Genomic DNA, 27,866 nt, shown 5'->3' on the forward strand with positions numbered 1-27,866 from the left:
GTACAGAGATTCCAAGGAAGAACCACACTGAACTCTGGGACCAGAAAATCAGGGAAGCACTGCATGATGGAGAATTGCTGCTCCAGATGTTAATGAATCCATGCCTGCGCATACCCAGCTCAGTAGTTATCAGACCAATTCTAGTAATGAATCCTTTATTGGTATTCAAAATACAGAAGCTGCCTAATTGCATTGTGAGCTCCCTGGAAGGAACACCACCCATAGTCAGGAATGATCAGTTCCTGTTGTCTAGCCTGAACAAAACAACTTTGGTATACTCCCTTGAGCCATCACTTTACCCATAAACAAATCTAGTGTTCTCCCTTGAACCATTGTTCTTTCCCTACAAAACCCATGCTCAAGTAAGTGCTCTGATGCCTGGATCTAAAATCTGTATCAGTTCCACTGGGACTTCATCTTCTCCTGACTGATCATGCTGGGAGCTCTGCCTGTCTCCAGCACTCCAGACCCTCAGTTGCCACCACCACCTGGGTACCATGATCGATTCAAGCTTCACCGTGTGGTGAAAACCTAACTCGGTCTCAGTCTCTTTCTCTCGGTATAGCCTTCTGACCCTGACTTGTGTGATCAGTTATAGTTTTCTAAACCTGACTTATGTGATCAAATTTAAGTTAGATTTAATATTATAATGGGTTTATTTGGCTCCCCTTGTATGGTTATTAACTGCCAATAAATAGCTTTCATGGTTAAGCTGGTTGTTTGTGTCCCTCTCTCTGTCTGTGTGTCTCTCTGCGTGTGTCTGCAGCAACACTCCTCATACCTAAGTTAAAGGTCCCTGCAGTGCCCCAAAATCCTGTGGGGTTTGCTTATCAATTGGATTACTACCAAAACAATGGTAACATGAAAGTAGGCATAGGGTCATGCTGAACTTGGGGTATATGCGGGTGGCAGCTTGGAAGTACTGTTCAACCCAGCCTGCTGAGTCCAGGACATATAAGGGGTCAGTTTGGGAGTGCTGATTAACAGAGCGCATCTGAGAGGATTGGGTTAATGTGTGTGTGTTTGATTCTGGGGCACCAGCGTTCCAAGCAGGCACTTGGGGCGGCAGTTAGCAAGGGGCGGCAGTTCCTCTGGCCATGGTGGCAATTTGGTGGCAGCTTCTCCCCTTTGTTGGCTGCGGTGGCAAATCGATGGCAGCTTCTTCCTTTTGCCATCCATGGCGGCAGTTTTTTTTCACTGCTTGGGGAGGCAAAAATTGTAGAGCCGGCCCTGGGTAGGGGAGATATGCCTCATAGCTTACAGCCCCTTTGTCTTTTTTTCTCCATGTTTACTTCTGTCCTTGCCATTCTGTAGAGGGGAGTATCTGGCTTCCCCTATACTATAACACTTTAAATCCTAGATGTGTTTAATGATTAATATGTATTATACAATAGATAATTTTAAGATGCTGAACTTGCATTCTCTCAAACTGTGAACTAACTGAGTATAATGGAGAATTTAATCAGGAATACTGGTGTAGCAACAGGGGATGGAACACTTGATGGTTGCCTGTTCCACTCATTCCCTCTGAAACATCTGGCACTGGCCCCGATCGGAAGACAGGATACTGGGCTAGATGGACCTTTGGTCTGACCCAGTATGGCCATTCTTATGTAGAGATTAGGGATCTGCCTCAGTGCTGGCCTTACCATTTGGTGAACTGAGGCAACTGCCTCAGGTGCCAGACTGTGTGTCGGAGGGTGGGGCCACTAGGACCCAGAGTGTAGAAAATTGTCTGCTGCTGGTGCATATGTATTCTCTCTAGATGCACACAGATGGTGGAGTGCCGTGCTAGAGGAAGGAGGGCACAAGAGACATAACAGGCAGGCAGGAGAAAAGGTGAGAGGGAATAACAGAAAGCAGCAGGAGCTGCAGGGACAGAGAGGAGGAGGAGCCTCTTATGTACCACTCTAGCACCCCCAGGAGCCTGGACTGATTAACACCAGCTTCTCAGGGAGCTTCCTGTTTCCTGCTGCTTCCCTGAACCCACTTGAGGAGAACAGGCAGTCAACTGAAATAGTAGAAGCCAGTTAGGCCTTTAAGACGCTGATATCTTCCCTCACTCAGGCCCTGCTACCAGTCTGCTTATTGGTCCCCTTGAATTGAGTGTTGAGAGCCACTATAGCTGGCACAGAACAGCAGCCATGAGTGAAAGAAGAAAACACCCCTCTGGGGCAGCATTCAGAAAAAGAAAAAGAAAGCAAAGGAAGCTTTTCTATCTAAACAGAAAGGAGCTCTCCTGAAATACATAGACACAAATGTTCATGGTGAGCCTTCCGGCCTCAGTGAGGATGTGAGTGGTGAGGAGATGTCTGATCTTCCAGTTAGTAAGAGTGCAGGTGACCTGGCAGCTACTGCAGCATCCGTATCTCCAGCTCAAATGGATGTAACCACGCACATTCCTGAAGAAAAGTGTAGATCAGAGAAGAGTGTGGTGGAGGCACAAGAAACAGCTGCTGCTGAGTTTAGTTCCTTTAGTCTAGATGATCCAGGACTGTGGAGCCACTTGAGCAGTAGCCTGAGGGACTTCCTTGTACTGCATGGGCCACAGCAAGTGAAAACTTCATGTTCCCCAAAGACAATGAAAATAGAAGAAGTTTCCATCCAACACATTACTGGCGTGAAATCCCCAATGGTGACAAAGGGGAGAGGCCATGGCTTATGTACTCCAACCCTCAAATACTGCATACTGTTTTTGTTGCAAACTCTTCCAATCTAATGTTCCAGCCACATTGGGTTCTAGGGGAACCAAGGACTGGAAAAATCTGGCTAGAAATCTGGCATGCCATGAGAAGGCAACAATCTGGGACTTCCCCTCGTGGCGAACGGGGGAAGTCCCAGATGACTGGAAAAAGGCTAATGTAGTGCCAATCTTTAAAAAAGGGAAGAAGGAGGATCCTGGGAACTACAGGCCAGTCAGCCTCACCTCAGTCCCTGGAAAAATCATGGAGCAGGTCCTCAAGGAATCAATCCTGAAGCACTTACATGAGAGGAAAGTGATCAAGAACAGTCAGCATGGATTCACCAAGGGAAGATCATGCCTGACTAATCTAATTGCCTTCTAGGATGAGATTACTGGTTCTGTGGATGAAGGGAAAGCAGTGGATGTATTGTTTCTTGACTTTAGCAAAGCTTTTGACACTGTCTCCCACAGTATTCTTGTCAGCAAGTTAAAGAAGTACGGGCTGGATGAATGCACTATAAGGTGGGTGGAAAGTTGGCTAGATTGTCGGGCTCAACGGGTAGTGATCAATGGCTCCATGTCTAGTTGGCAGCCGGTGTCAAGTGGAGTGCCCCAGGGGTCGGTTCTGGGGCCGGTTTTGTTCAATATCTTCATAAATGATCTGGAGGATGGTGTGGATTGCACTCTCAGCAAATTTGCGGATGATACTAAACTGGGAGGAGTGGTTGATACGCTGGAGGGCAGGGATAGGCTACAGAGGGACCTAGACAAATTGGAGGATTGGGCCAAAAGAAATCTGATGAGGTTCAATAAGGATAAGTGCAGGGTCCTGCACTTAGGACGGAAGAACCCAATGCACAGCTACAGACTAGGGACCGAATGGCTAGGCAGCAGTTCTGCGGAAAAGGACCTAGGGGTGACAGTGGACGAGAAGCTGGATATGAGTCAGCAGTGTGCCCTTGTTGCCAAGAAGGCCAATGGTATTTTGGGATGTATAAGTAGGGGCACAGCGAGCAGATCAAGGGACGTGATCGTTCCCCTCTATTCAACATTGGTGAGGCCTCATCTGGAGTACTGTGTCCAGTTTTGGGCCCCACACTACAAGAAGGATGTGGATAAATTGGAAAGAGTCCAGCGAAGGGCAACAAAAATGATTAGGGGTCTGGAACACATGACTTATGAGGAGAGGCTGAGGGAACTGGGATTGTTTAGTCTGCAGAAGAGAAGAATGAGAGGGGATTTGATAGCTGCTTTCAACTAACTGAGAGGTGGTTCCAGAGAGGATGGTTCTAGACTATTCTCAGTGGTAGAAGAGGACAGGACAAGGAGTAATGGTCTCAAGTGGCAGTGGGGGAGGTTTAGGTTGGATATTAGGAAAAACTTCTTCACTAGGAGGGTGGTGAAAAACTGGAATGCATTACCTAGGGAGGTGGTAGAATCTCCTTCCTTAGAAGATTTTAAGGTCAGGCTTGACAAAGCCCTGGCTGGGATGATTTAATTGGGGATTGGTCCTGCTTTGAGCAGGAGGTTGGACTAGATGACCTCCTGAGGTCCCTTCCAACCCTGATATTCTATGATACTATGAAATCATCAGAGAGCATTCCATAGGTGGAAAGAGCTTGAGATGAGACTAAGGGTAAAGGCCACCATAGATGATCAGCATCAAGAGAAGATTGCATCAGAGTCTCTTTACTGGGAAAACGTTCTGAAAAGACTCATTGCCATTGTGAGAATGCTTGCTACCCAAAACCTAGCACTGCATGGCACTTCAGATCAGCTGTATGTGCCAAACAACGGAAACTTCCTTAAAATTGTGGAGCTGATGGCTGAGTTTGATGCTGTGCTCCAGGAGCATCTAAGAAGAGTCACCGCCCAAGAAATATACACACACCACTACCTTGGAAAAACCATTCAAAATGAGATCATACAGTTACTGGCAACAAAAGTCAAACAGAAGATTGTGGCAGATCTGAAGTCAGCAAGATATTACTCTGTTGTTCTGGACTGCACACCTGACATCTGCCATACGGAACAAATTACTTTAATGGTGTGTCTTGTAACAACAACAACAGAACCTAGTGAAAATGTCCCTGCAATGGTGACTGTCAGAGAGCATTTTCTAGAATGTATGGACATTGATGATCCATACCAGGAGCTGGTATGACAAATGTGCTCCTTCAAAAGCTGGAAGATATGGGAATTGGGATAGCTGACATGAGAGGTCAGGGCTACGATAATGGTGCCAACATGAGAGGAAAGAACAGAGGAGTGCAGACATGGATCCGAGAGTTAAACCCTCGCTTTTTTTGTCCCAGCAGTTCTTTCATTGAGCTTGGTGGTCTGTGATGCAGCATCAGCTTCTAGTGAGGCTGCTGAATTTTTTTAGTGTAATTCAGAGCACCTATGTATTTTTTTCTGCATCAACCCATTGAAGGCAAATTTTGAAGCAACATCTGGGAACATCCTCTCTGACCCTGAAACCACTGAGTGCCACACGACGGGAAAGTCGAGTGTAGGCGATAAAGCCTATTGAACACCAAATTGAGAAGACAGATGATGGCATCGTTACCATTATGGAGGATAATGCTATGATAGGAACTGTTTGTGGGAGAACAGTGGCAGAGGGAAATGGAATCACCAGAAACATACATAACTTCAAATTTCTGTGTGGCTTAGTGTTGTGGCATGACATACCGTTTGAAATAAATGTTGTAAGCAAGAGACTCCAAGGTGCTGACCTTGATATATCTGGAGCAATGGAACAACTGGACAAAGCAAAGTCATACCTACAGTCTTACCGGTTAGATGAGGGATTTCAAAATATTCTGAAGAGTGCACAGAAGTTGGCAGAGGAACTTCACACTCAAGCTATTTTTCCCACCCATTCAAGAATACAAGAATCACTGAAGAAGAAGACATTTTGATTACGAGGCACGGGATAATCCCGGAAGAGACCCCAAACAACAATTCAAAGTTGCATTCTTTAACCAGGTGCTAGACTGTGCAATACAGTCAGCTGAAGAATGTTTCATGCAGCTCAAAGAACACAGCAGTATATTTGGGATGTTGTATGATATTCCAAAACTCCTCACTATACCTGAAGAAGACCTACACCAGTAATGCAGGGCTTTACAGAGAGTGTTGACACATAATGATATGTGCAATATTGATGCAAATGATTTAGGTAATGAACTGAAAGCCCTTTCAAGATACATTTCAGCAGGATCAACTCCAAAGGCTGTTCTGGAATAATATCTGTGCACAGATAAGACGACCACCTTCTGTCCAAATGCTTTTGTTGCTCTGTGCATACTTCTAACACTTCCTGTAACAGTTGCCAGTGGAGAACGCAGCTTCTCCAAGCTGAAGTTAATAACACATCTACGCTCCACAATGACACAGGAGAGGCTGGTCGGTCTTGCAACCATCTCAATAGAGCACGAGCTGGCTCAGACTGTGGACCTTCAGCAGGTAGCAAGTTCAACTCTCTGCAACCAAGAAGGCATGGAAAGCACCACTTTGATTATTCCAACAGCTAAAAATGCCAGTGTTTACTATGCAGACAAGAAAAGTTACATTTGTTGTTCAGGCGTTTGAAAGTTTAGTGTTACTTAATTTTTGAACAAGGCATTTTAAGGTGTGTTTTCCCTTTTATTGGGCTAGGTAGCAGAGCAGTACCCTGAGAGGAGTAGAACAGGAAGAAGGCAGAATTGAGACCTTTCAAAGTTTTGGCCCAAGCGAGGGGGCATGGGGGCATCTTTTGAGCTCCCTGCCTTAGGTGCCAAAATGTTGTGGGCTGGCCCTGATCTGCCTGAACAGGAATACTGGACCAATTTTTGTTCCACTGACTTTAGGTATGTTTGGATATGAATTTACATCACAAACTCAGCTTCATGGCTCAGGACTCTTTCTATTATGGGTCTTAACGGCAACACCAAACTTTAGGGAAGCTCATATTTAGATCTGAATCTAAAGTGTCTTATCCTGCTGCCCCCACTGAAATCAATAGGAGCTTTGCTGTTGACTTTTGCAAGACCACAGACACATAGGACTCATCCACGGAGCCCAGATCTATCTCTAACAGTTTTATAACTGTTCCAGTCTCACACATTCCAGTGTAAATCAGGAATAAATCTTCTGAAGACAGTAGAGTGAAACCAGTGTAAACTGATGTAAGAGTGAGTCAGGCTTACAGTGATTGGTTTTGCTCACATCTTGACTAAGATATTTTAGTTTTATGACCACATTTAATTTACTAAAATACATTTTTTGAATACTAATAACATAAAGCAAGGAGGCTTTTTTCCCCATAGGGAGAGGCAGGTGTTAATTTTTGGATTATCTGCACATTTCTGTCTGGCAGATAGAAACAGAAAAAAAATGAGTGATTATATGAGGTTTTCATATCTGAATTTAACCTCTGGGATTTATATTGTCTGTCATGCTCTGGTGTGTTAAAACATTTTCAAATCAGACTTTTTTTGCAAAAGAAAACATGTTAATGAAATGAATTTTATCTGAAAGGAAATCCATTGAGATAAGAATGTATCTGAAAGAACTCATTATGCCACTAATCCTTGGTTATCTGAAAGATAAAATTAACCAGGCATAACTGTGATTTGAAGTTTCAGGATACTTTTCTGTAAACATGACTCAAATGTCATTGAGTCTGCCATTCTAATTTAGTGTCCCAAATTCCTGATTTACTTCTTGATGGATTTAGATAACATGGGTTGGATCCTGCTCATATTTAAGTGAACTGGAGATCTGACCTTTCCTTCACTAGGAGCAGAGTAAGACTGTCTTCAATTAAACTGCTAGAGCAGCTGCTTCCATCGACATAGTGTTATCTACACTAGGGGTTGGGTCATCTTAACTGTGTCACACAGGGGTGTGGATTGTTCACATCTTTCAGTGATGCAACTGGGTCAACCTAACTTGTTAGAGTAGGCTTGACCTGAGGCTCCATGGACAAATGTAAGTTTGACTTCTAAATTGATGTGAATTCAATTTACACGCCAAGAGGATAGAAGAATAGGATTGTAACAGGAAACACCAACAGAAGCTTTAATATATAATATAAACCAAGTCCATGTACTGTGATGAGTGGAAGTGGAGAAAGTAAGGTTGCAGAGGGACTTAATTTTGTGTGCACCAGGAGCTGAGGAATGCAAACCAAGGTTGCTGACACTCAAACAGCAGAGCCTCAGTGTATAATACTGGACTTTCAGTTCGTTTAATACAGTTCTTTTCCAACCACTCACCTGCAGTAACCCTTGTTGCTAATGAAACAGCCCCGTGAATAAAAAAAAAACACACATCTCTACTTATCTTTGTCTTTCCATTATTGCACCTCCTGTTCCTGTCCAAGGTGCATGCCCTTCTTGAGGAGGTCTAACACCCAGGAGCAGATCCACAGGCCTGTCAAATCTGTCTCATGTGCTCCATTGATATAAAAAAATTCCCCTCGGTTTTGGGGGTCTGACTAAAGAAAATGGGTGACCAGAGTTCCCTCCCTCTCCAGCAAACCCCAGCTGCCAGAACAATTTAGAACAGTTTTGAGGCTGTTATAAACACTCCACAAGACTGGAGTGAGGTCTAATGTCCTGAGAAGCAGAAAGCCACACAGTGACCTCCTCCAACCCCTCAACTCCTGAAAGGTTCTGGCCCTCTCTATACTAGTGTACAGGTAATCTTTCCACTAAACGTCCTCGCCTAGAACATTCCCCAGAAGGACATAATAGTCCTTCTAGATCATGCTGGTAGAGGCTGGGATCGTTTGTTGATGGACTAAATAGTCATAGAAAGGAAGCTACTCAGTTGACTTAATAATGTTTGTATATGAACCCTTGCTTGCAGATTCATACAGCAGCACTTGTGAAGTGGATAAGTTAACTTGCCCTTTAGATGGAGCTGTAAAAGTGGTGGTCAAAGAAGGTGAGAGGAAGAGCTGAATTTGGTACAGTCACAAGCACTATTAATAATTCTTTGGGGAAAAAATCTGCTTCTCTGTAGATTGTTCTGGTGTCCCCTAAGCCAGTTTTACACTGATGTAACTCCACTGACTTCAGTGGATTTACTCTTGATTTAAAGGACATCAGAATAAGCTCTGATGTGTGTCTCCACCTCCACTAAAAGGACAGGAGCTGTGAGTTGTTCCTGAGGATGTGTCCCTTTAGCAACAGACTGAAGTTCTTCTGCCACGGCTTCAGCTTTGTGTTATGTACTTAATGTTTGCTGGTGACATTAACATTAATCTATATTAAGCAGTGCAAATGTCTCAGTGACACTGTGGGAAACCTTGTTGTAAATGACAATATGCATTAGCAACCCAAGTAGTTTTTACAGTTTTGCTTAAATGATTTATTAAATATTAAATCAAGTAAGTGAAAGGCAAACCCTGCTAGGCTGTCTGTACAATTTCCAACTAACATTGAGAGGCAGCTGTTTGTCACTTCTTGAAGCACTCATCTATAAAGTTGTTTTTTAGGGAGAAAAGGCTATGATATCAATATCACGACTGGATAGCTCTCTAATGTAGGTCATGAAGGACCACTTCTGGGGAAGTTTTTCTGGGAAAAATAATATTATCCAGCAAGGTGACAGACACTAATGAGGATCTGGTAGCCAACATGCTCAACCTATCTTTGTTTGGAAGTGGCCACACAGTTCTGAATTGATTCCACACTTCTTTGAAGAAGTTTTTATTTTTGGAAATCTAAAAGAGAATATGAAACTACTAGAGTTATGTAAAACATTTGCCACAAAAGTTACAAAGAAAACATAGGTGGGGCTAGTAGGGGAAACAGTCATCTAAGTTCCTCTGATGTTTTAGTTCATTTCCTGGGTGGGTTATTCATCCCCACACCTGGAGCAGCTCCCTGCCTCCTCCTAAGGATCTGACCTTTAGATTTTTGCTTTTTATCAAGAATTTGGGATAATCAATTGTTAAAATGAGCTAAGTTCTTGAAAATATACCTATTTTTAAATTTTCACTTAATAAACATTTCTGGGTGGATTTGAAGCTGCTGGTCTTAACCTATCAAACCTTGAATAGTTTGGAAGCCAGTTACCTGAGGGACACTGTCTCCCAAACCATACTGCCATGATTGGGATTAGGGAGAGAAAATAAATGGGAGTTAGGCACTTTGAAAACCTTCCCTCAGATAACTACATTTGAACTAGCTAAACTTGGTTCAAAAGAACTTAGAAATGCAGGAATGGGGCTCCCACACCATAAATGTTACATTTAGAAACAAGTGAGGCTGTCTGGTTGAAGTGCTGGCTCTACAAGTCCTGCCTGGGAACTAGTTTAGTTGTACACCCTATTTTTATATTTTGGTTCATTTTCAAATGACTTGGCTTGTTTCTGCCATGTTCTTCTCTACTTCAGGTTTGTGCATGTCCCAGAACTTACCTTACCTCCCCTTTGCACCAAACAATAAGATGGTGAATAATGTTGTGCAGAAATCTTTGAGGAATAAAATTGAAGCACGGTTTTCCTCACAAACGATGAGCAAATTCATGAACAGAGCCTTAAAAATTGGATTTGAGTGACAATTATCATTTTCTCATTTTTTTTATTCAATTTCTTGTCACTCAATTGTTATGTCTAATGTTACTACATTTATCTATCCCATAAAAACTGGCTGTAGTTACCTACTTTTAAAGCTGTTTCTAGATTTTATTTTTCTGTTTTATTCTCCATTGATATGCCTTCAAGTTTCTATCCTTTAGTCCTCTCTTTTTTTCTCCTCTGATGATATGATCCATGTCCGTGGTTTTAGTCAACACCTATCACAGCAACAGCTTGCAAATCAATCTTTCTACCCCTCACCTCTTAATCCTAACTCACATCTCTTTTACATTTCCTTAATGCTTTCCTTCTATTCCTGAATCATTGGGTTTTTTTTTGTTCACACTTTCCACTATACTTGTGAAAGCATCCTGGGTTCAACATATTACTTACCCTTCCTGTCCATGGTCATATCTCTCTTTAAGATCACAACTACACAAAAACTGCTTTTGGACCTTGTTGACATGATTAAAATTGAGATTCCTGTTGTACAGTCAATACTGTCACTGATTTCCAATAAGAAAAATAGTTTTCAGAATTAATGTAAACAGATATACTATTTCTCACCTCTTTATTAAAAATCAAGGTTTCTGTAGTTCACCTTGAAGCCATTTTAATGATCATTACACTATAATCATTAAAATATATATAGTTTCTTTGGGAAATTGACTATTAATGTAATCTGCACCCACAATGAAGCAACCTGCATAAGCATGTACTTAACTTTAAACCCAAGCTAGTTCCACTGAAGTCAATGGGATTGCTTCCATGCTTAAAGTTAGGCATGTGTTCAAGTACCGTCTTAACCCGGGGCCTAAAATAGCAAGAAAAGGGTATTCATATTGTTTGTAAACTAACACCTTCAGGAAAGAGAACATTTCTTATTCTTGAATTAATAAAGATGAATTTGTGGAAAGCACTTTTTAAATGTGAAATTAAAATAGTGTTGCATTTGTTATACAGAATTAGGATATATTCAGATTAAACCACGTACCTGTCCAAACTCATGACCGTCATAATAGCGCTGCATGCAAACTGGTTGCATGTGTCTAAGGATGTAATGATGGTACATAGAGGGCTGCCAAACACCCACTCTCCTCCACGGGCCCACTGATGAATGAGAAAGGGCATGCCAATGATATGAACCAAATCTGCTACAGCCAGATTGCCGATATAGATATCTGGAATGGTTTTTTTCCTAGACCTGAAATAAATGGGGAAAACAGATTACTTGACAAAGTCAATAGTAATGTTGCTGAGCTAATGTTGTTTAGTTTTTAATGCCAACCCAAACTTCTCTTTGAAAAACTGAATAAAAGTTAAAAAGTCTCTGGGCCTGATTCTCCATTCTCAATACTTCCACTGTAGTTGATGGAGCTCCATGAGGTAAAGCTACTGTAAGAGACGAGACTCAGGCACTCTGACCTGGGTACTAGATTATGCAGTGAACCAAGGGCTAAATTTTTAAAGGGACAATTTCGAAAATCCCACTGGGCCCCTTTCAGCACCTTTATAAATCTGGCCCAAAAGCACTAATTGGCCACCTCCGATTGTCTGGATTCTAGTTGCAGTTTAGGTCACAAGTGAAAATGATTTTCAGTAGCTCCCACAAAACATTTTCCATGCAAGTCACCACACTTGAAGCAAGTAAGCAGACTTACAAATGCTGAACATATCTCCTCAGATGAAGAAAATGTATAATTATATATCTGGGAATGAGAGGAATCTCCTTTGCTAACAGGGCTGCAAGGGGATGCGAGACATGGCAAGATTTGTTTGTTTGCTTATGTAAAAGAGAGAATAGAAATAATAGGGAGGAGAGGAATGAGAGAGGACAGTGAATTTTGGTACTTTGAATTAAAACACTTCTATTGTTATTTTGGCCATATGCCATCATAATGCCTCAACTGGTCAGTTATCATAAATACATCCTTCCATGTCCCATTATATAAGAACATAAGAATGGCCATACTGTGTCAGATCACTGGTCCATCCAGCCCAGTATCCTGTCTTCCAACATTGGCCAATGCCAGGTGCTTCAGAGGGAATGAGCAGAACAGGTAATCATCAAGTGATCCATCCACTGTCACCCATTCTCAGCTTCTGGCAAACGCAGGCTAGGGACACTTCAGAACATGGTTTTGCTTCCCTGCCCATTCTGGCTAATAGCCAGTGCTGGACCTGTACCTCCATGAACTTATCTAGTTCTTTTTTGAACCCTGGTATAGTCTTGGCCTTCATAACATCCTCTGACAAAGGGTGCCACAGGTTGACTGTGTGTTGTGTGAAGAAATACTCCCTTTAGTTTGTTTTTAAACCTTCTGCCTATTAATTTCATTTGGTGACCCATAGTTCCTGTGTTATAAGGAGTAAATAACACTTCCTCATTTACTTTCTCCACATCATTCATGATTTTATAGACCTCTATCATATCGCCCCTTAGTTGCCTCTTTTCCAAGCTGAAAAGTCCCAGTCTTATTAATCTCTCCTCATAAGGAAACTGTTCCATACCCCTAATAATTTTTGTTGCTCTTTCCTGTGTCTTATCTTCTTCTGGCTCAACTAGCAAAGATGACCCTGCTCATTCTCAGAGGGATTATCATATAATTTCTTCATCTTAAATTGTAGCTTTTTTATTCTCTGGCTGGTGATGTATATTCACATTTTTAAAATATATTACACACATGTTAAACTATGTTAAAAGCATTATTAAGTTTGCAAAGTCAAACACTCAAAAGTTGCAAAATACCAGAATCAAGGTTACCTATATAAACTTAATTTGCTCCCCCCCCATGCAAATGCATTATGATACAGTCTATAATTACATGATCACATATTATTTTTCCACAGTACTGCTGCTTTGAGGAGTGAATCAGGGTCGTGTACTGAAGGAGGGTGTTGTCTCTAGGTCCTCTGCCTCATTTATTACAGAAGCTGTGTAGTGAAAGCGGCAGGAAAGGGATTGGAGGAGATCAAAGATTGTCTCCTGGTTAAAGCAGCTGAATACAACCCTGGAGAACTGGATTCTATTCCAGTCTCTGTGACAGAGTTCTTGTGTGATGTTGGGCAAGTTACTTAAACCAAACTCTTCACAGGTGGTTACTAGTTGTGTGTTCCTCTTTTCTGGATGCCCAAGTCGATAGCCTGGGGTCTGATTTGCAGAAGGGCTAAACGCTCTCAGCTGCAAGTGAAATCAATGGGAGCTGTTCTTGAATATATAAAGTGCTAGATAGTGCAATGAGAAGTTGGAAAATCAGGTGTCTCAAATTGGGCATCCAGTTGTCCTTAATCTCTGTGCCTTAGTTCCCTGTCTGTAAAATGGGGATAATACCACCCCTCATCTCACAGGGTTGTTGTGAAAAAAAAATTGTTTGTGAGGCACTAAGATGTTATGAGAAAAGGAGGACTTGTGGCACCTTAGAGACTAACAAATTTATTTGAGCATAAGCTTTCATGAGCTACAGCATCCAATGAAGTGAGCTGTAGCTTACAAAAGCTTATGCTCAAATAAATTTGTTAGTCTCTAAGGTGCCACTAGTACTCCTTTTCTTTTCGCGAATACAGACTAACACGGCTGCTACTCTGAAACCTGTCAGTTGTTATAGTGACTAGTACAGTACCTAGCACAATGGAGTCCCAGTTCATGAGTGGGGCTCTATGTGCTATGATAATACAAATAACTAATAATAAAAGCCCATGAGGAAATTAATAATTCTGTCTTTGGATCAGGGTTTGAATAGTGTGCAGTAAAAAAAGCCCTGGGGCCATGCACTGAACAATCCAGAGAAAACAAAATATTGAAGAGCTGCTCATTCAGTGAGCACTGTCCATCCTATTCATGGAAGGAGGCAGGGGTTGTGTAGGGAAAAAATAGTGTGTGATCATATAATTAAAGATTTATCATAATTCATTTGCATAAAGGGGCTGAATTAAGGTTGCACAGGCAGCCTTAATTCGGCATTTTTTAACTTGGAAGTGTTTGACTTTGCAAACATAGTTAGGTTCCTATAGCACAGCTTTTGTGTGTTCAATGATATCTGCAGACAGTGGGTGAGAGCCTCAGGTAGTGTAAATTAGAGAACTCCTCAATGGAGGATGAGGATCCGGTCCTTTACAAAAAATAAGTTCCTAGCTCAGCACAGGCCTCAGTTGTGTGTGGGGAGGAGAGAGAGAGTGAGTGAGTGTGTGTGTGTGTGTGTGTGTGTGTGTGAGAGAGAGAGAGAGAGAGGGGTGTGCAGGAGTGGTGTTTGTAGATGGGCTGTGCTTCAGCATGTCACCTGTGTAACTAACAGGCTCTCTGACTTTAGATGGCCATATTGTTACATAAACAAACCAAGAAGCACAGAGACAGAAAAGTACCTTTTCAAAACACATGTAAGAGATATATTTTAATTAAAAACCTCATGGGGGGTTATTACAGAGCATTAGCTAGTTAATCTGGGCACTTAGGCCCCAGTCCACCAAAGCCCTGAAGTACATGTTCAACTTTAAGCATGTGAATAACAGATCCACTGACCACAGCTGGTGAGAACAGTCCCACTAGGTTACTTGCATGCTTAAAGTTAAGCATGTGTTAAAGTGCTTTGTAGCATCACGGGTATATTCTGAGTATTTATCTTTTCCCCAACAAAGAGCAGACAACCCAATACAGGCTCAAAAGGTTTTCTGAAAGCAATGGGTGCCCATAGTATTCCTTTTCAGTCTACTTTCCAGTAGAGGGTAGAGGCTTATTTGTCAATCTCACTGCAAAACACAAAAGGTACGAAGGCAGATCTGCAGGCAAGAAAATTCATCTGATGAAGTGAGCAGTAGCTCACGAAAGCTTATGCTCAAATAAACTGGTTAGTCTCTAAGGTGCCACAAGTCCTCCTTTTCTTTTTGCGAATACAGACTAACACGGCTGTTACTCTGATTCCCACTTGTGCATACTGCATTCAGCACACTGATCACACTATTGGCACTTCACGAATAATATTAATAACACCACACAAACAGTGTCCCAAGTTTCTTATTATTTGTACTGCAGCCACCACGTCCTAGAATGTATGAAATAAGAATATTTCAAAAGACACAAATTATAGCTCAATGGAACCAGCTAGACATAAATGGTTGTTTCACACATCTCTAATAAGTAATGAAATATGCTCCTACCTCATCTGGCTATGATGTTGAAAAAACAGAGGTACAAAGCTATAATGTTTGTTTGCTGGAACTGATGATGGAGCATGTGGAGATGCTTGTTTGTGTTTGTTTGTTCTTTCCTCCCGTGTTTACAGACAAACAGTCTATAACCTTGTCGATGCTGAAAGAGCCTAGAAGATCTCCAGAAAACCCGTGGTTGCTCTTCAGGCATCTAGTGGTTCTATTATGTTTAAACACTCAGACTTTCCAGAGAAAGCTTTTGTGTGCTCCATGTAAACATGTTTACCAGAAAGTTAAAATTCACGTTTTCCTTGTTGTAGGGCTTTTGAGCACCACTTCATACATAATAATAGGAGAGATCCTGCCAAGCATTTCTGAACTTACACTTGGAAGCTCAGATTCTCTACTCTGTCAAATGTTATGTTACGATCATCCCAAGGCAACTGAAGCACTATTAAAGGCAGTGCAACTGAAGAGCATGAGACAAGTTCTTGAATACATGAAAATAAAAGATGTGAACCTTTCAAGTGCAAATATTTTTCTCTGGATGTTTTGAAAACACAGGTCTCTGTTTCTATTTGGCTCCCCCCGCTAATAGCTCCAACATGGAATTGTCAGAGAAGGTTGAAGCCTGGGACCGACTGTAAGACAAAGAACACCCCCCATACTGAGAACACAGTAATTGTTGTGGGAGAGATGACATGCTTTTTTCCATGGTGTATGTCAAGGTACAAGGATCTATGGATATTTAATTAGAGACCAGGGGATAGGATGGTACAAAGGATTGGGGAGTGAACTTATTTGCATGCTGAATTTTGCACAGCTCTCTTCTGGATACTGAAAATTCCTGTAGTTTGTCAGAGCTACCACAGTACTGAAGTATAGACCCATTTGAAACACGTTATTGCCAACATCATTTTAATACCAATGTATTGGTTACAGTTTACCTATATTTTATTTAAGAATTGTTGTCTATAATCTGTCAACACCACCATTTCTACCCCTATCATAAGAACATAAGAACGGCCATACTGGGTCAGATCAGTGGTCCATCTAGCCCAGGATCCTGTCTTCTGATAGTTCCCAATGCCAGATGCTTCAGAGGGAATGAACAGAACAGGGCAATTTCGAATGATCCATCCCCTGTCATCCAGTCCCAGCTTCTGGCAGTTGGAGGTTTAGGGACACCTGCAGCATGGAACTGTGTCCCTGACCATGTTAGTTAATAGCCATTGATGGACCTATCCTCTAGGAACAAATCCTGCATTTTGGCAGATGGTTAGATTAGATGACTCTTGCAGTCCATACTAACCCTATCATTCTATGATTCTATCTAATTCTTTTTTGAACCCAGTTATACTTTTGGCCTTCATAACATCTCATGGCAATAAGTTCCACAGATTGACTGGGCGTTGTGTGAAGAAGTGTTTCCTTTTGTTTGTTTAAAACCTACCGCTTATTAATTTCATTGGTTGATCCCTAATTCTTGTGTTATGTGAAGTGCTAAATAACACTTTCCTATTAATTTTTTTCCTTATTATTCATGATTATATCAGCCTCTATTATGTCCTCCGTTAGTCATCTCTTCTCTAAGCTGTACAGTTCCAATCTTCTTAATCTCTCCACATACAGAAGCTGTTCTATACCCCTAATAATTTTTGTTGCTTTTATCTGAACCTTTTCCAATTCTAATATATCATTTTTGACATGGGGTGACCAGAACTGCATGTAGTATTCAAGACGCGTGGGTACCATGGATTTATATAGTGGCATTATGATATCAATGAAACACCACCAAAAATGCAGCCTAAAGACTTGATTGCAAACCCTCTTTCTCTCTTTTCAGTTATGTTTCCTTTTCCTTTATTGAGTTTAAAACTCTTTCAGCAATTGCACAGAAATTACATGGGCAATCAGCTTTCTGCCCAAGCCATGATAAGCCATGTGGGCAATTTGCTGTTCAATAATTGACACATCCGTATAGCCACATGAGAGATAACTTAAATAATCAAGATTTCAGTTCTACAGATTCTGTAAATGTGTCATTTCTCTAGCTAGTTCAGTCTTATAGCTAACACTCTTCCTCCCAGTCACACTAATCAGGAAATCACTGAAACCTGTCACCATGCAAGGCACTAAATTTAGCCATATGAAGTGGAAATCCATCAACTTCATGAAAAAACTCGTGCAGATACAGAAAGACATAATCTTCCTTTCCAAATGCAAACAAATGGACATAATACCAAAAGGACTGAAAGTAAAAAATCCATTACAATCAACATACCACACAGATTATAGTGAGAGATTATGCCACACACTCTCAAAGAAACCGCAGAACCACCTGATCAACATCCTATACAGCAAACAAGAGAAGATCAAGAATGAACTCTCAAAACTAGAAACTCTCTTAAAAAAACAAGCTTCCACACAAACTCCCTCGTGGCTGGACTCTACAAAAACTAGACAAGTTATATACAACACACACTTTGCATCTCTACAGAGGAAAATGGACACTAAACTATCTAAACTCCTATATGCCTCAAGGGGCCACAATAGTGCTTCCCTTAACTCACCTAACAATATTGTTAATCTATCCAGCTATACTCTTTGCCCGACAGAAGAGTATGTCCTATCTTGGGGTCTCTCCTTCTGCCCCACCACTCACACAAACATGATACAGTTCTGTGGTGACCTAGAATTCTACTTTTGACATCTCCGAAACAAGGAATATTTCCAACACACCACTGAACAGCACACTAACACACAGAAAGCTTCCTACCAACACTACAAAAAGAAGGATTCTGCGTGGACTCCTTCTCGAGGTTGAAACAACAGACTGGACTTCTACATAGAGTGCTTCCATCAACATGCACGAGCTGAAATTGTGGAAAAGCAGCATCACTAGCCTCATAACCTCAGCTGTGCAGAACACAACGTCATCCACAACCTTAGAAACAACTCTGACATCATAATAAAGAAGGCTGACAAAGGAGATGCTGTCATCATCATGAATAGGTCAGAATATGAACAAGAGGCTGCTAGACAACTCTCTGACACCGCAGTCTACAGGCCATTATCCTCTGATCCCACTGAGGATTACCAAAAGAAACTACACCATCTGCTCAAGAAACTCCCTAAAGAAGCTCAGGAACAAATCTACACTGACACACCCATAAAGCCCCAACCAGGGGTATTCTACCTGCTACCCAAAATCCATAAACCTAGGAATCCTGGATGCCCCATTATCTCAGGCATTGGCACCCTGACAGCAGGATTATCTGGCTATGTAGACTCTCTCCTCAGGCCCTACGCTACCAGCACTCCCAGCTATCTTTGAGACACCACTGACTTCCTGAGGAAACTACAATCCTTTGATGATCTTCCAGAAAACACCATCCTAGCCACTATGGATGTAGAAGCCCTTTACACCAATATTCCACACAAAGATGAACTACAAGCCATCAGGAATATCATCGCCGATACCATCATGGCAAACCTGGTGGCTGAACTTTGTGACCTTGTCCTCACCCACAACTATTTCGGATTTGTGGACAATTTATACCTTCAAGTCAGTGGGACTGCTGTGGGTACCTGCATGGCCCCTCAATTTTTATGTCTGACTTAGAACGCTTCCTCAGCTCTCGTCCCCTTATGCCCCTACTCTACTTGCGCTACATTGATGACATCTTCATCATTTGGACCCATGAAAAGGAGGCCCTTGAGGAATTCCACCAAGATTTCAATGATTTCCACCCTACCATCAACTTCAGCCTGGACCAGTCCACACAAGAGGTCCACTCCTAGAGACTACAGTGCTAATAAGCGATGGTCACGTAAACACTACCCTATACCGGAAACATACTGACCGCTATACTTACCTACATGGCTCCTGCTTTCATCCAGACCATATCACACGATCTATTGTCTACAGCCAAGCTCTAAGATACAACTGCATTTGCTCCGATCCCTCAGACAGAGAAAAACACCTACAGAATCTCTATCAAGTGTTCTTAAAACTGCAATACCCACCTGGTGAAGTGACGAAACAGATTTACAGAGCCAGAAGGGTACCCAGAAGTCACCTACTACAAGACAGGCCCAACAAAGAAAGTAACAGAACGCCACTAGTCATCACCTACAGCCCCCAACTAAAACCTCTCCAGCGCATCATCAAAGATCTACAACCTATCCTGAAGGACGACCTCTGACTCTCACAGACCTTGGGAGACGGGCCAATCCTCGCTTACAGACAGCCCCCCAACCTGAAGCAAATACTTACCAGCAACTACACACCACACAACAAAAACACCAACCCAGGGACCAAAACCTGCTACAAACCCCGGTGCCAACTCTGGCCACATATCTATTCAGGGGACACCATCATAGGACCTAACCACATCAGCCACACTATCCAGGGCTTGTTCACCTGCACATCAACCAATGTGATATATGTCATCACGTGCCAGCAATGCCCCTCTGCCATGTACATTGGCCAAATCGGACAGTCTCTACATAAAAGAATAAATGGACACAAATCTCACATCAGGAATCATTACATTCATAAACCAGTAGGAGAACACTTCAATCTCTCTGGTCACTCAATAACAGACCTCAAAGTGGCAATTCTTCAACAAAAAAACCCTTCAAAAACAGACTCCAACGTGAAGCTGCAGAACTGGAATTAATTTGCAAACTAGATACCATCAGATTAGGCCTGAATAGAGACTGGGAGTGGTTGGGTCATTACAAAACCTAAACTTAATTTCCCCAATACTAATTTCTCCCTACTTTTACTCACACCTTCTTGTCAACTGTCTGTAATGGGCCACTCTCTTACCACTTCAAAAGTTATGTCTCCTTCCTTGGTATCCTGCTAATTGATTTATCTTGTTAGACTGACGTAACGCTAGGTAAAGCAACCCCCATCCTTTCATGTATTTATACCTGCTCCTGTATCTTTCACTCTATGCATCCGATGAAGTGGGTTCTAGCCCATGAAAACTTATGCCCAAATAAATTTGTTAGTCTCTAAGGTGCCACAAGGACTCCTCATTTTTTTTTGCTGATACAGACTAACACGGCTATCACTGAAACCTAATCAGGAAAGGATTTGAAAGACTGATCCCAATTCTCTTACAAAAATGAGTATTAAATAGTACTTTGAACGGATATTGCAATAATTCATACACTAATTGTCATTTCAATAACAACTTTGGGGGACCTGGCAAGTGCACTGTGTGCTGTCACAAATCATAATTCATCCTATTCCCGTCCAAGAGCCTGCACTAACTAGCACCTTGAGCTCTCAGCAGATGTTCTGAATCTCAAAAGGATTTGCTCCCAATCAGTGGCTCCTCTCAGCTTAAACACCAGACAGACGATCTATACCATTGCATACACAAACACACAAGGAAGTCTCTCGAGGGATTGGTTACAGACCAAAATTAACTGAATCTCAGTCAAACCAGAAAACATCATTTACAGATACCTAATGGTTCCAATATTGATGCAATGCATGAGGAATTCTAAGCCTCCAACATTATTATTGCTTTGGTTTCTGAAATCAGTCTAAGGGAGAAACAAGGAAAACAGGCTATACTTTCCAGTTCTTTCTTGGTGCAGAGGAATTGTGCATATCTCTCTTCCATCTGAGCAGAGAACATACAGCAAAACAGTCCAGGATCACACTTCACACAAACCAAGGTGCCATTTGCATAATTTTGCCCTTCCTCCCTTCTCAACCTTCCTTAGCAGGTTCTGGACTGCTTCTTTGTACTTGGGAATAGAGAAGCTCTACTCTTCCTTCCCTGTGGGTGAAATCCACTCATGTTCAGAAGGCCAGTACAAGGTCATTGAGCCATTTAGTAGGGCTCTAATGGGACTTTAGTGCTGACCTTCTGCATATGGATGAATTTTGCCCAAAGTGCATTTTTGGGGAGCTTTTAAAAATTGCATCATAGGGTCCAGATCAAATTAGCTCCATTTGCATGTAAAAATAATTATTTTCTAACTGCCAATCCTGCAAGCTCAAACTGCAATCTGAAAGTTCAGGATTCTTTCTGGATCTTGTATCACTATTAATAAAAATTCTGCAACTGGAACATGGTTCATAATCTCATTGATGACATAATAGCAGGGACAGAATCCAGCTTCTATCTCAGCAGTTGATTCTTTGATGCTAACTGAAGAAAAAAATAGTAAAAAAATGTATTCAGTAAAGAAAGAAGATATGACCTGAGACATATTGGAAGCAGATCTTTTCAGCAAAAGGTGAACATTTTATATAGTCCTGTTTTGGAGTAGAGCCAAACTTTAAATATAAAATTTTTCTACAATCTCTTCTGTTTGCTTATCTACTGTAGTCAATGTCAGTAATTACAACATTGAGTTTTTAACTGCACTGTTTTCAGATCCTTCTCCTTTGTGTTAGTGTTCATGTCCATACATTTCAATAAATAAAATTTTCCCATGGAAATGCAGTTTAAATGATATTTTTATAAAGTCAGTGTCTGTCTCTATTCTCTTCTGCCTCTTGTTATTCATGCCAGACAAAGGCCTTTCAAGAGGGAAAAAAAAAACCCTTTGTTCCTTTTTAGTTTTCCTTTATTATAACATTTCAGAGACTATATTATGAATTTTAAAAGCTCAGTGAACATTCTCTTCCTTTCTATCCATTCATTCATTTTCACAGACATATCCCCCTTACTTCCAGCCCATACAAACTCCCATGGTCTTCTCCACAAAGATCAGGAGCTGTTTTTGGTGCTAACTTCTACAGTACATTAGACATTTGGGGCTAGATTCACAAAAGGACTTAGGCACTTAGCTGCCATTTTAGGTATCTAAGTCCCAGAATCAGGCCCCACTGGACTTCACAAAACCTCTTCTAAGCTGCTGCTGCTGAACTCTGTAGGCATCTAACCTCACTTGGCATCTAAATTTTTGCAGTCAAAGTTCCCTAGACACCTATGTCTCTGCTTCTGTGCATGCGCAATGCAGCCCCTAACCAGGCTTTTCTTCACCTGCCTTGCCTGCAGGGCTCTGTCATAAATATAAAGGGAAGGGTAATCACCTTTCTGTATACAGTGCTATAAAATCCCTCCTGGCCAGAGGCAACATCCTGTTACCTGTAAAGGGTTAAGAAGCTCAGCTAACCTGGCTGGCACCCGACCCAAAGGACCAATAAGGGAACAAGATACTTTCAAATCTTGGTTGGAGGGTAGGGAGGAAGCCTTTTGTTTGTGCTCTTTGTTTAGGTTCTTGTTCTCTCTTGGAACTGAGAGAGGCCAGACAGAAATCCATCTTCTCCAACCCATCCTAATCCAAGTCTCCAATATTGCAACCAGTATAGGTAAGCCAGGCAAGGTGGATTAGTTTATCTTTTGTTTTATGTGAATTTTCCCTGTGTTAAGAGGGAGGTTTATTCCTGTTTTCTGTAACTTTAAGGTTTTACCCAGAGGGGGATCCTCTGTGTTTTGAATCTGAATACCCTGTAAAGTATTTTCCATCCTGATTTTACAGAGGTGATTCTTTTACCTTTTCTTTAATTAAAATTCTTCTTTTAAGAACCTGATTGATTTTTCATTGTTCTTAAGATCCAAGGGTTTGGGTCTGTGTTCACCTGTACAAATTGGTGAGGATTATTATCAAGCCTTTCCCAGGAAAGGGGGTGTAGGGCTTGGGGGGATATTTTGGGGGAAGACATCTCCAAGTCTCTTTCCCTGTTCTTTGTTTAAAACGCTTGGTGGTGGCAGCATAATGTTCAAGGACGAGGCAAAGTTTGTACCTTGGGGAAGTTTTTAACCTAAGCTGGTAAGAATAAGCTTAGGGGGTCTTTCATGCAGGTCCCCACATCTGTACCCTAGAGTTCAGAGTGGGGAAGGAACCCTGACAGGCTCAATCTGGTAAGCATGCTCCATGATGGGGCATCCACCTCACACTGGTCAGTAAAGGAGTAATGGAGCCCTTTACTGCGCAGAAAGCAGCCAATAGGAGAGAGGTTGTGAGGAGCAGCCAATCAGGGTTGGGTAGGCCCATATAAGAAGAGCTGCAGGGCAGAGCAGAGGCAGTAAGTAGCTCCCTGGAACTTAAGGAGGGAGGATAAGCTGCCTTAAAGAAGGAAGAAAGCTAGCACCCTGGACATAGCAGTGCTGGGCAGGATCAGGAGAGTGAGAGCAAGCTCCTGGATGACTGCTAAAACTGGCATTTTGAGGCCCTGAGATAAGGGTGGAGAAGGTGCTGGGGTGGTGGGGAAGCTACCCAGGGAAGTAGACTGAGCGGTTGGAGGGGACGCAGCTCATGGCTGCCATCTACAAGGTCCTTGGGTCAGGACCTGGAGTAGTGTACGGGCCTGGGTCCCCCTCTCACCACTGAGGAAGTGGCTGGACCATCAGTCTGCAGGACATTCCCCTGGAAGGGGGGAGCACAGAGTGTGGCACAGCTGGAAGTATGTGTCCTAAGGAAGACATCATGGTCCTGGGAGTGATGTAGGTCCTGGAGCAGAAGTGATGACAGCAAGACATCAGCAGAAGAGGGTGCACTGGTTGGCAGAGCTAATCCCCAGAACAACCAGCAGGAGGCACCGCAGTGGTGAGTGCACCGTGTCACAGGCCCCTATAGGTGAACTTACTCACAAAACAGTGGGGGGAGGAGGGCCTCCCTCATAACTTTTAGCCCAATGATAAGGTACTCACCTGGGCCATGGGAGACCCCTGGTTCAAATCCTCCCTCTTCCTGAGGGGGAGGAGGAATTTGAACTAGGCACTGCCATTTCTCAGAAGAGTGCTCCACCCCTGAGCTATGGGACATTCTGATGTGGGTGTCTCTCAATCTCTCCTGCTGAAATTCTTCCACTGTGACTACATAATGTAAAGTCATTGGAGCAGGGGGACTGCCTCTCCCATATCCTGGGTGAGTGCATTAACCACCAGGCTACAGTCACCTCTCTCTCTGGCCTAGTGATCCTATCATTAGTTATTCATAGTAGAACAGCTTTGACAGGAGAGACTGAGGGAGTCCCACATCAGAATATCCCATCGCCCAGTGACTAGGGTACTCCCCTGAGGGGTAGTAGAGGCAGGATTTAGGACACACCCCTCATGTTGGCATCTCCCATTGGCTAGCTTAGGTGTTTCCCTGCTTAGTGTGTTGGCTTTTGTGAATCTCATTCCGAGGCACCTATCTCTTCCCATTCATTGTATAGGGAGCCTAGGTGCCAAACTCAGGGTTTGTAAACCCCAGTGATTTTCTAGGTGCATAAAATGCAGTCAGTGTCACCACACCTAAGCTCCTTTGTGAATGTAGCCTTAGTGCTTTAGAGGGAGATTTTCAAAGGCAGAACAGGCTATTAGGTGCCTAATACCTTTTTGTGTCGTTGGCAATCTGCCTCCTTAAAGTTCACTCTGTCTATGGACAGAGTTCATTTATTAAATCTTGCTGATGCTGACATGTATTATGCTGACATGTATTAGCCTTAGTCTATCACGTTTATTACAATTTGCATTACGGGTGCTTAGATCAAATCAGCTTCTGATGAAACATCTTTCAATTTTGTGATGAAATCATGCAGTTGAGTCTCACTATAAAAGTGTTGATAGAATCAGGAGATTAAAGATATATTCTTCTTGCACAAAAATATAATTCATAATTGGGCCAGAAGCTGAGGTCCAAGAAGTCTGCTTGACATTGCTAGATCACAGCAAAGCAAACTTAAAGATACAGCTAGGGATTTCTCTGACACAAAGGAATCTTCATCTGGCAGAGAAGTTCTTGTTACTGGGAGTAGGGGGTAATGCTGGGGAAAGTGATGAAATCCTGGGAGGCCATTATTAACCAGAAGACTGTAGATAGCAGTCTGCTATAAAAAATAAGCTTCGGTAGATTCTGTTTTGAAAAGTGTATGTTTAAGTAATATTTTTAAAGTAATTCTATAAAAACAAAAACTCAAAGTCTCAAAATAAGTCGTGTGGCTTCCATATGGATGTCTGAGCAAGAAAACAATCTGTATGTAAGGGTCAGATATTTGCATTTATATTTTTTGTTTGAATGTCACAGAGTAACAAGTCTCTTGCACAGATTATCCCTCTTAATCATTTTGAGTCCTGAGAGAAAATGCTAACTGGATCAAACTGCATTTTTGGAGAGGGAAAGTGTAACAAAGTCAAGACTCACTGGAGTGGCGCCTCCTGCTGGTCAACCTGGGAATTAGCTCTTTTCCAGCCTTGGAGCTCCCTTTGCTGGCTGATGGCTCACCTGCCTCATGCCCCCCATGTCCCTCCCAGTGCCTTTTACCTCAGGGTGCTGCCCCACCGCAATGCCCCACACTCTGGGTCTCCCCTCCCAGGGGAACCCCCAACCCTCTAAGCCCACCTTGCCTCAGTGGCTACTGCCAGTAATCATCTAGCCCTCTTTCCGTGGGGCAGACTGCAGTCTATAATGGCCACTCATCATTGGCAAGGGGGTAAGACCAGCTGCCGCCACCTAACCCTGAGCTACACTTCTGCAACCCCAGTACCTGCTTTAGCCTTTAGCAGGGTTTGCCAGGCTGGAGCGCCTCTTGCCTTTCCCCTACTACTACTCTACTTCGGGTACCCTGAGCTCCCAGGCAGCCAGGTCCTTCTCTCTCCACAGCTAGAGAGAGACTCACTTCCTTCTGGACCCACAGCTCTTTTATCTAGGCCAGCTGTGGCCTGATTAAGCCAGCCACACCTGGGGCCAACTACCTCGCCAACCTCCCTCAGCTGCTCTTAAACCCTTTTACCATAGAGTGGGGCAACCACCCTACTACGGAAGGTGATGACTTTTTTTGATAAAACTTAAGGCCCTACGCTACCCAAGTTAATGGGAATTTTGCCACTGAATTCAGTGGGAGCTAGATCAGTTTCTAAACTCTCAATTCAAAAAAGCATCCCTATTGCAGAAGAAAGCTTACATGTGTGCTTAAGTCCCACTGAACTCAATAAACATGTGCTTGAAGTGAAGCATGTGCTTAAGTGCTTCCCTGTGAAGGGAGGGATCTAATCATATGTTTATGTGCTTTCCTGAATCGTGGCCCAAATTTGGTTAGACAGAACTGTGTGTCAAAATGACTACCTAGATCATGAATTATTTATTGTACTAGTCTTTGCTGGACAATTCCATTCCTTAAGGTATTCAAATGATTTGTTTACAGCAGTAAGTCTCAGTTGCAGCACATGCTAAATTCCATACCTTACTATGGTGAACACAATGAGGATATTGCCAACTAATCCCATTGAACAGATAATCCCAATTAGAGAGGGAAGGATGATTGTTTCTGCTGCACTGATCACTTGGTAGTAATGCCCTCCACTCCAGGATCTGTTGAACAAGACAGGTGTGCTATTCCAACAGGAAGGCTGGATTTCATTCATTCTTCAGAGATGTTAGATGCTTAAATCTGTAACAGCAACAGAAAATAAATTATTCATAGACTCTTACAATTTGAATGTTTCATTAGTCAAGCACACTATCTTGGGATACATGATTTTTAATTACAGTTTGAATTTCATAAATACAATCTTCCAAGTGGTTGTTTATGTTCATGAATGAACTCAACAGACTTAGATAGTATTGCTTTAAAAAAAAATCTGGGATATGTTTTGTACCTATAGTAAAATATACAGAACTTTTTTAATGAGTCATTTTAGGTCACAGCATTCATACTGATCATGGAAATTCCATGGGCATCTATTCCTTGATCTCCCACAGACTTATGAAATGTTGAATAAGTCATGTAGGCCCAAATTTTCAAAAGGGAGCTCTAATTTTAGGTGCCCCACTTGAGTCAATCAGAGCCTGATTTTCAGGCCTGATTGCTCACCTCTCAATTGGAGTTCATTTGCCAATGAGGGTGATTAGTGCTTCCAAGAATTAATCCTGAGATATTATCTCACCTTGTGTACCCAAAAATTGAGACTCCCAAAATTAGAAGACGTTTGGTAAGTTGTTCCAATGGTTAATTGCTTTCACTGTTAAAAGTGTATAGCTTATTTCCAGTCAGAATTTGTCCAGCCAGATTCTCCATAGATTATGTGATTTTTTTTTTCTGGTACTTGGAATGTAAATTCTGGGATATTATTTCTCATTTCACTGAGAGATGAGGAAAGTGATTTTTAGAAGTGAAGTGGATTGCTGCCTATGGCCTGGGCTAAGAAACAATGATGCAATTTGGCGGTTTTTGCTTCTGAAGAGGGGCATTTAATTTGTAAGGATGCCTTCTAGCTTAAGGGAGCAGGTTGTCAAAAATGATATGAAAACAATGCAAAGAGGGTTATAAAGAAACGTATGTGTTCTGTCTGATGTGGTTCAAAGAAGAATAGTGGCTTTGAGGTACTTGGGGAATTTGGCAGGATCTGTGCAGAGGGAATGGAGGATTCACGAATTCTGCAGAGTTTGGTGTAGCGGATTTGTCTCCGGGTGTTTTAGAGACTGAAACATGAATCTCTT

General features: G+C 42.2%; 1 protein-coding gene across 3 annotated transcripts in view; it reads right to left on the reverse strand.

Annotated features, from left to right (window-relative positions):
* Positions 1–27,866, reverse strand: part of MCHR2 (melanin concentrating hormone receptor 2) — an 82,794-nt gene that overhangs the window by 22,650 nt on the left and 32,278 nt on the right. For all 3 annotated transcript variants that reach the window (XM_073336855.2, XM_073336853.2, XM_073336854.2), the window contains 2 exons: positions 26,610–26,817; positions 11,254–11,463 (listed from right to left, as the gene is read on the reverse strand). In XM_073336855.2, coding sequence (XP_073192956.1) covers positions 11,254–11,463; positions 26,610–26,791 — 392 coding nt within the window. In that variant the 5' untranslated portion in view covers positions 26,792–26,817. The remainder of the gene's footprint in view (positions 1–11,253; positions 11,464–26,609; positions 26,818–27,866) is intronic.

Source organism: Lepidochelys kempii, chromosome 3 (genome assembly GCF_965140285.1).
Source record: "Lepidochelys kempii isolate rLepKem1 chromosome 3, rLepKem1.hap1, whole genome shotgun sequence".
NCBI lineage: Eukaryota > Metazoa > Chordata > Testudines > Cheloniidae > Lepidochelys > Lepidochelys kempii.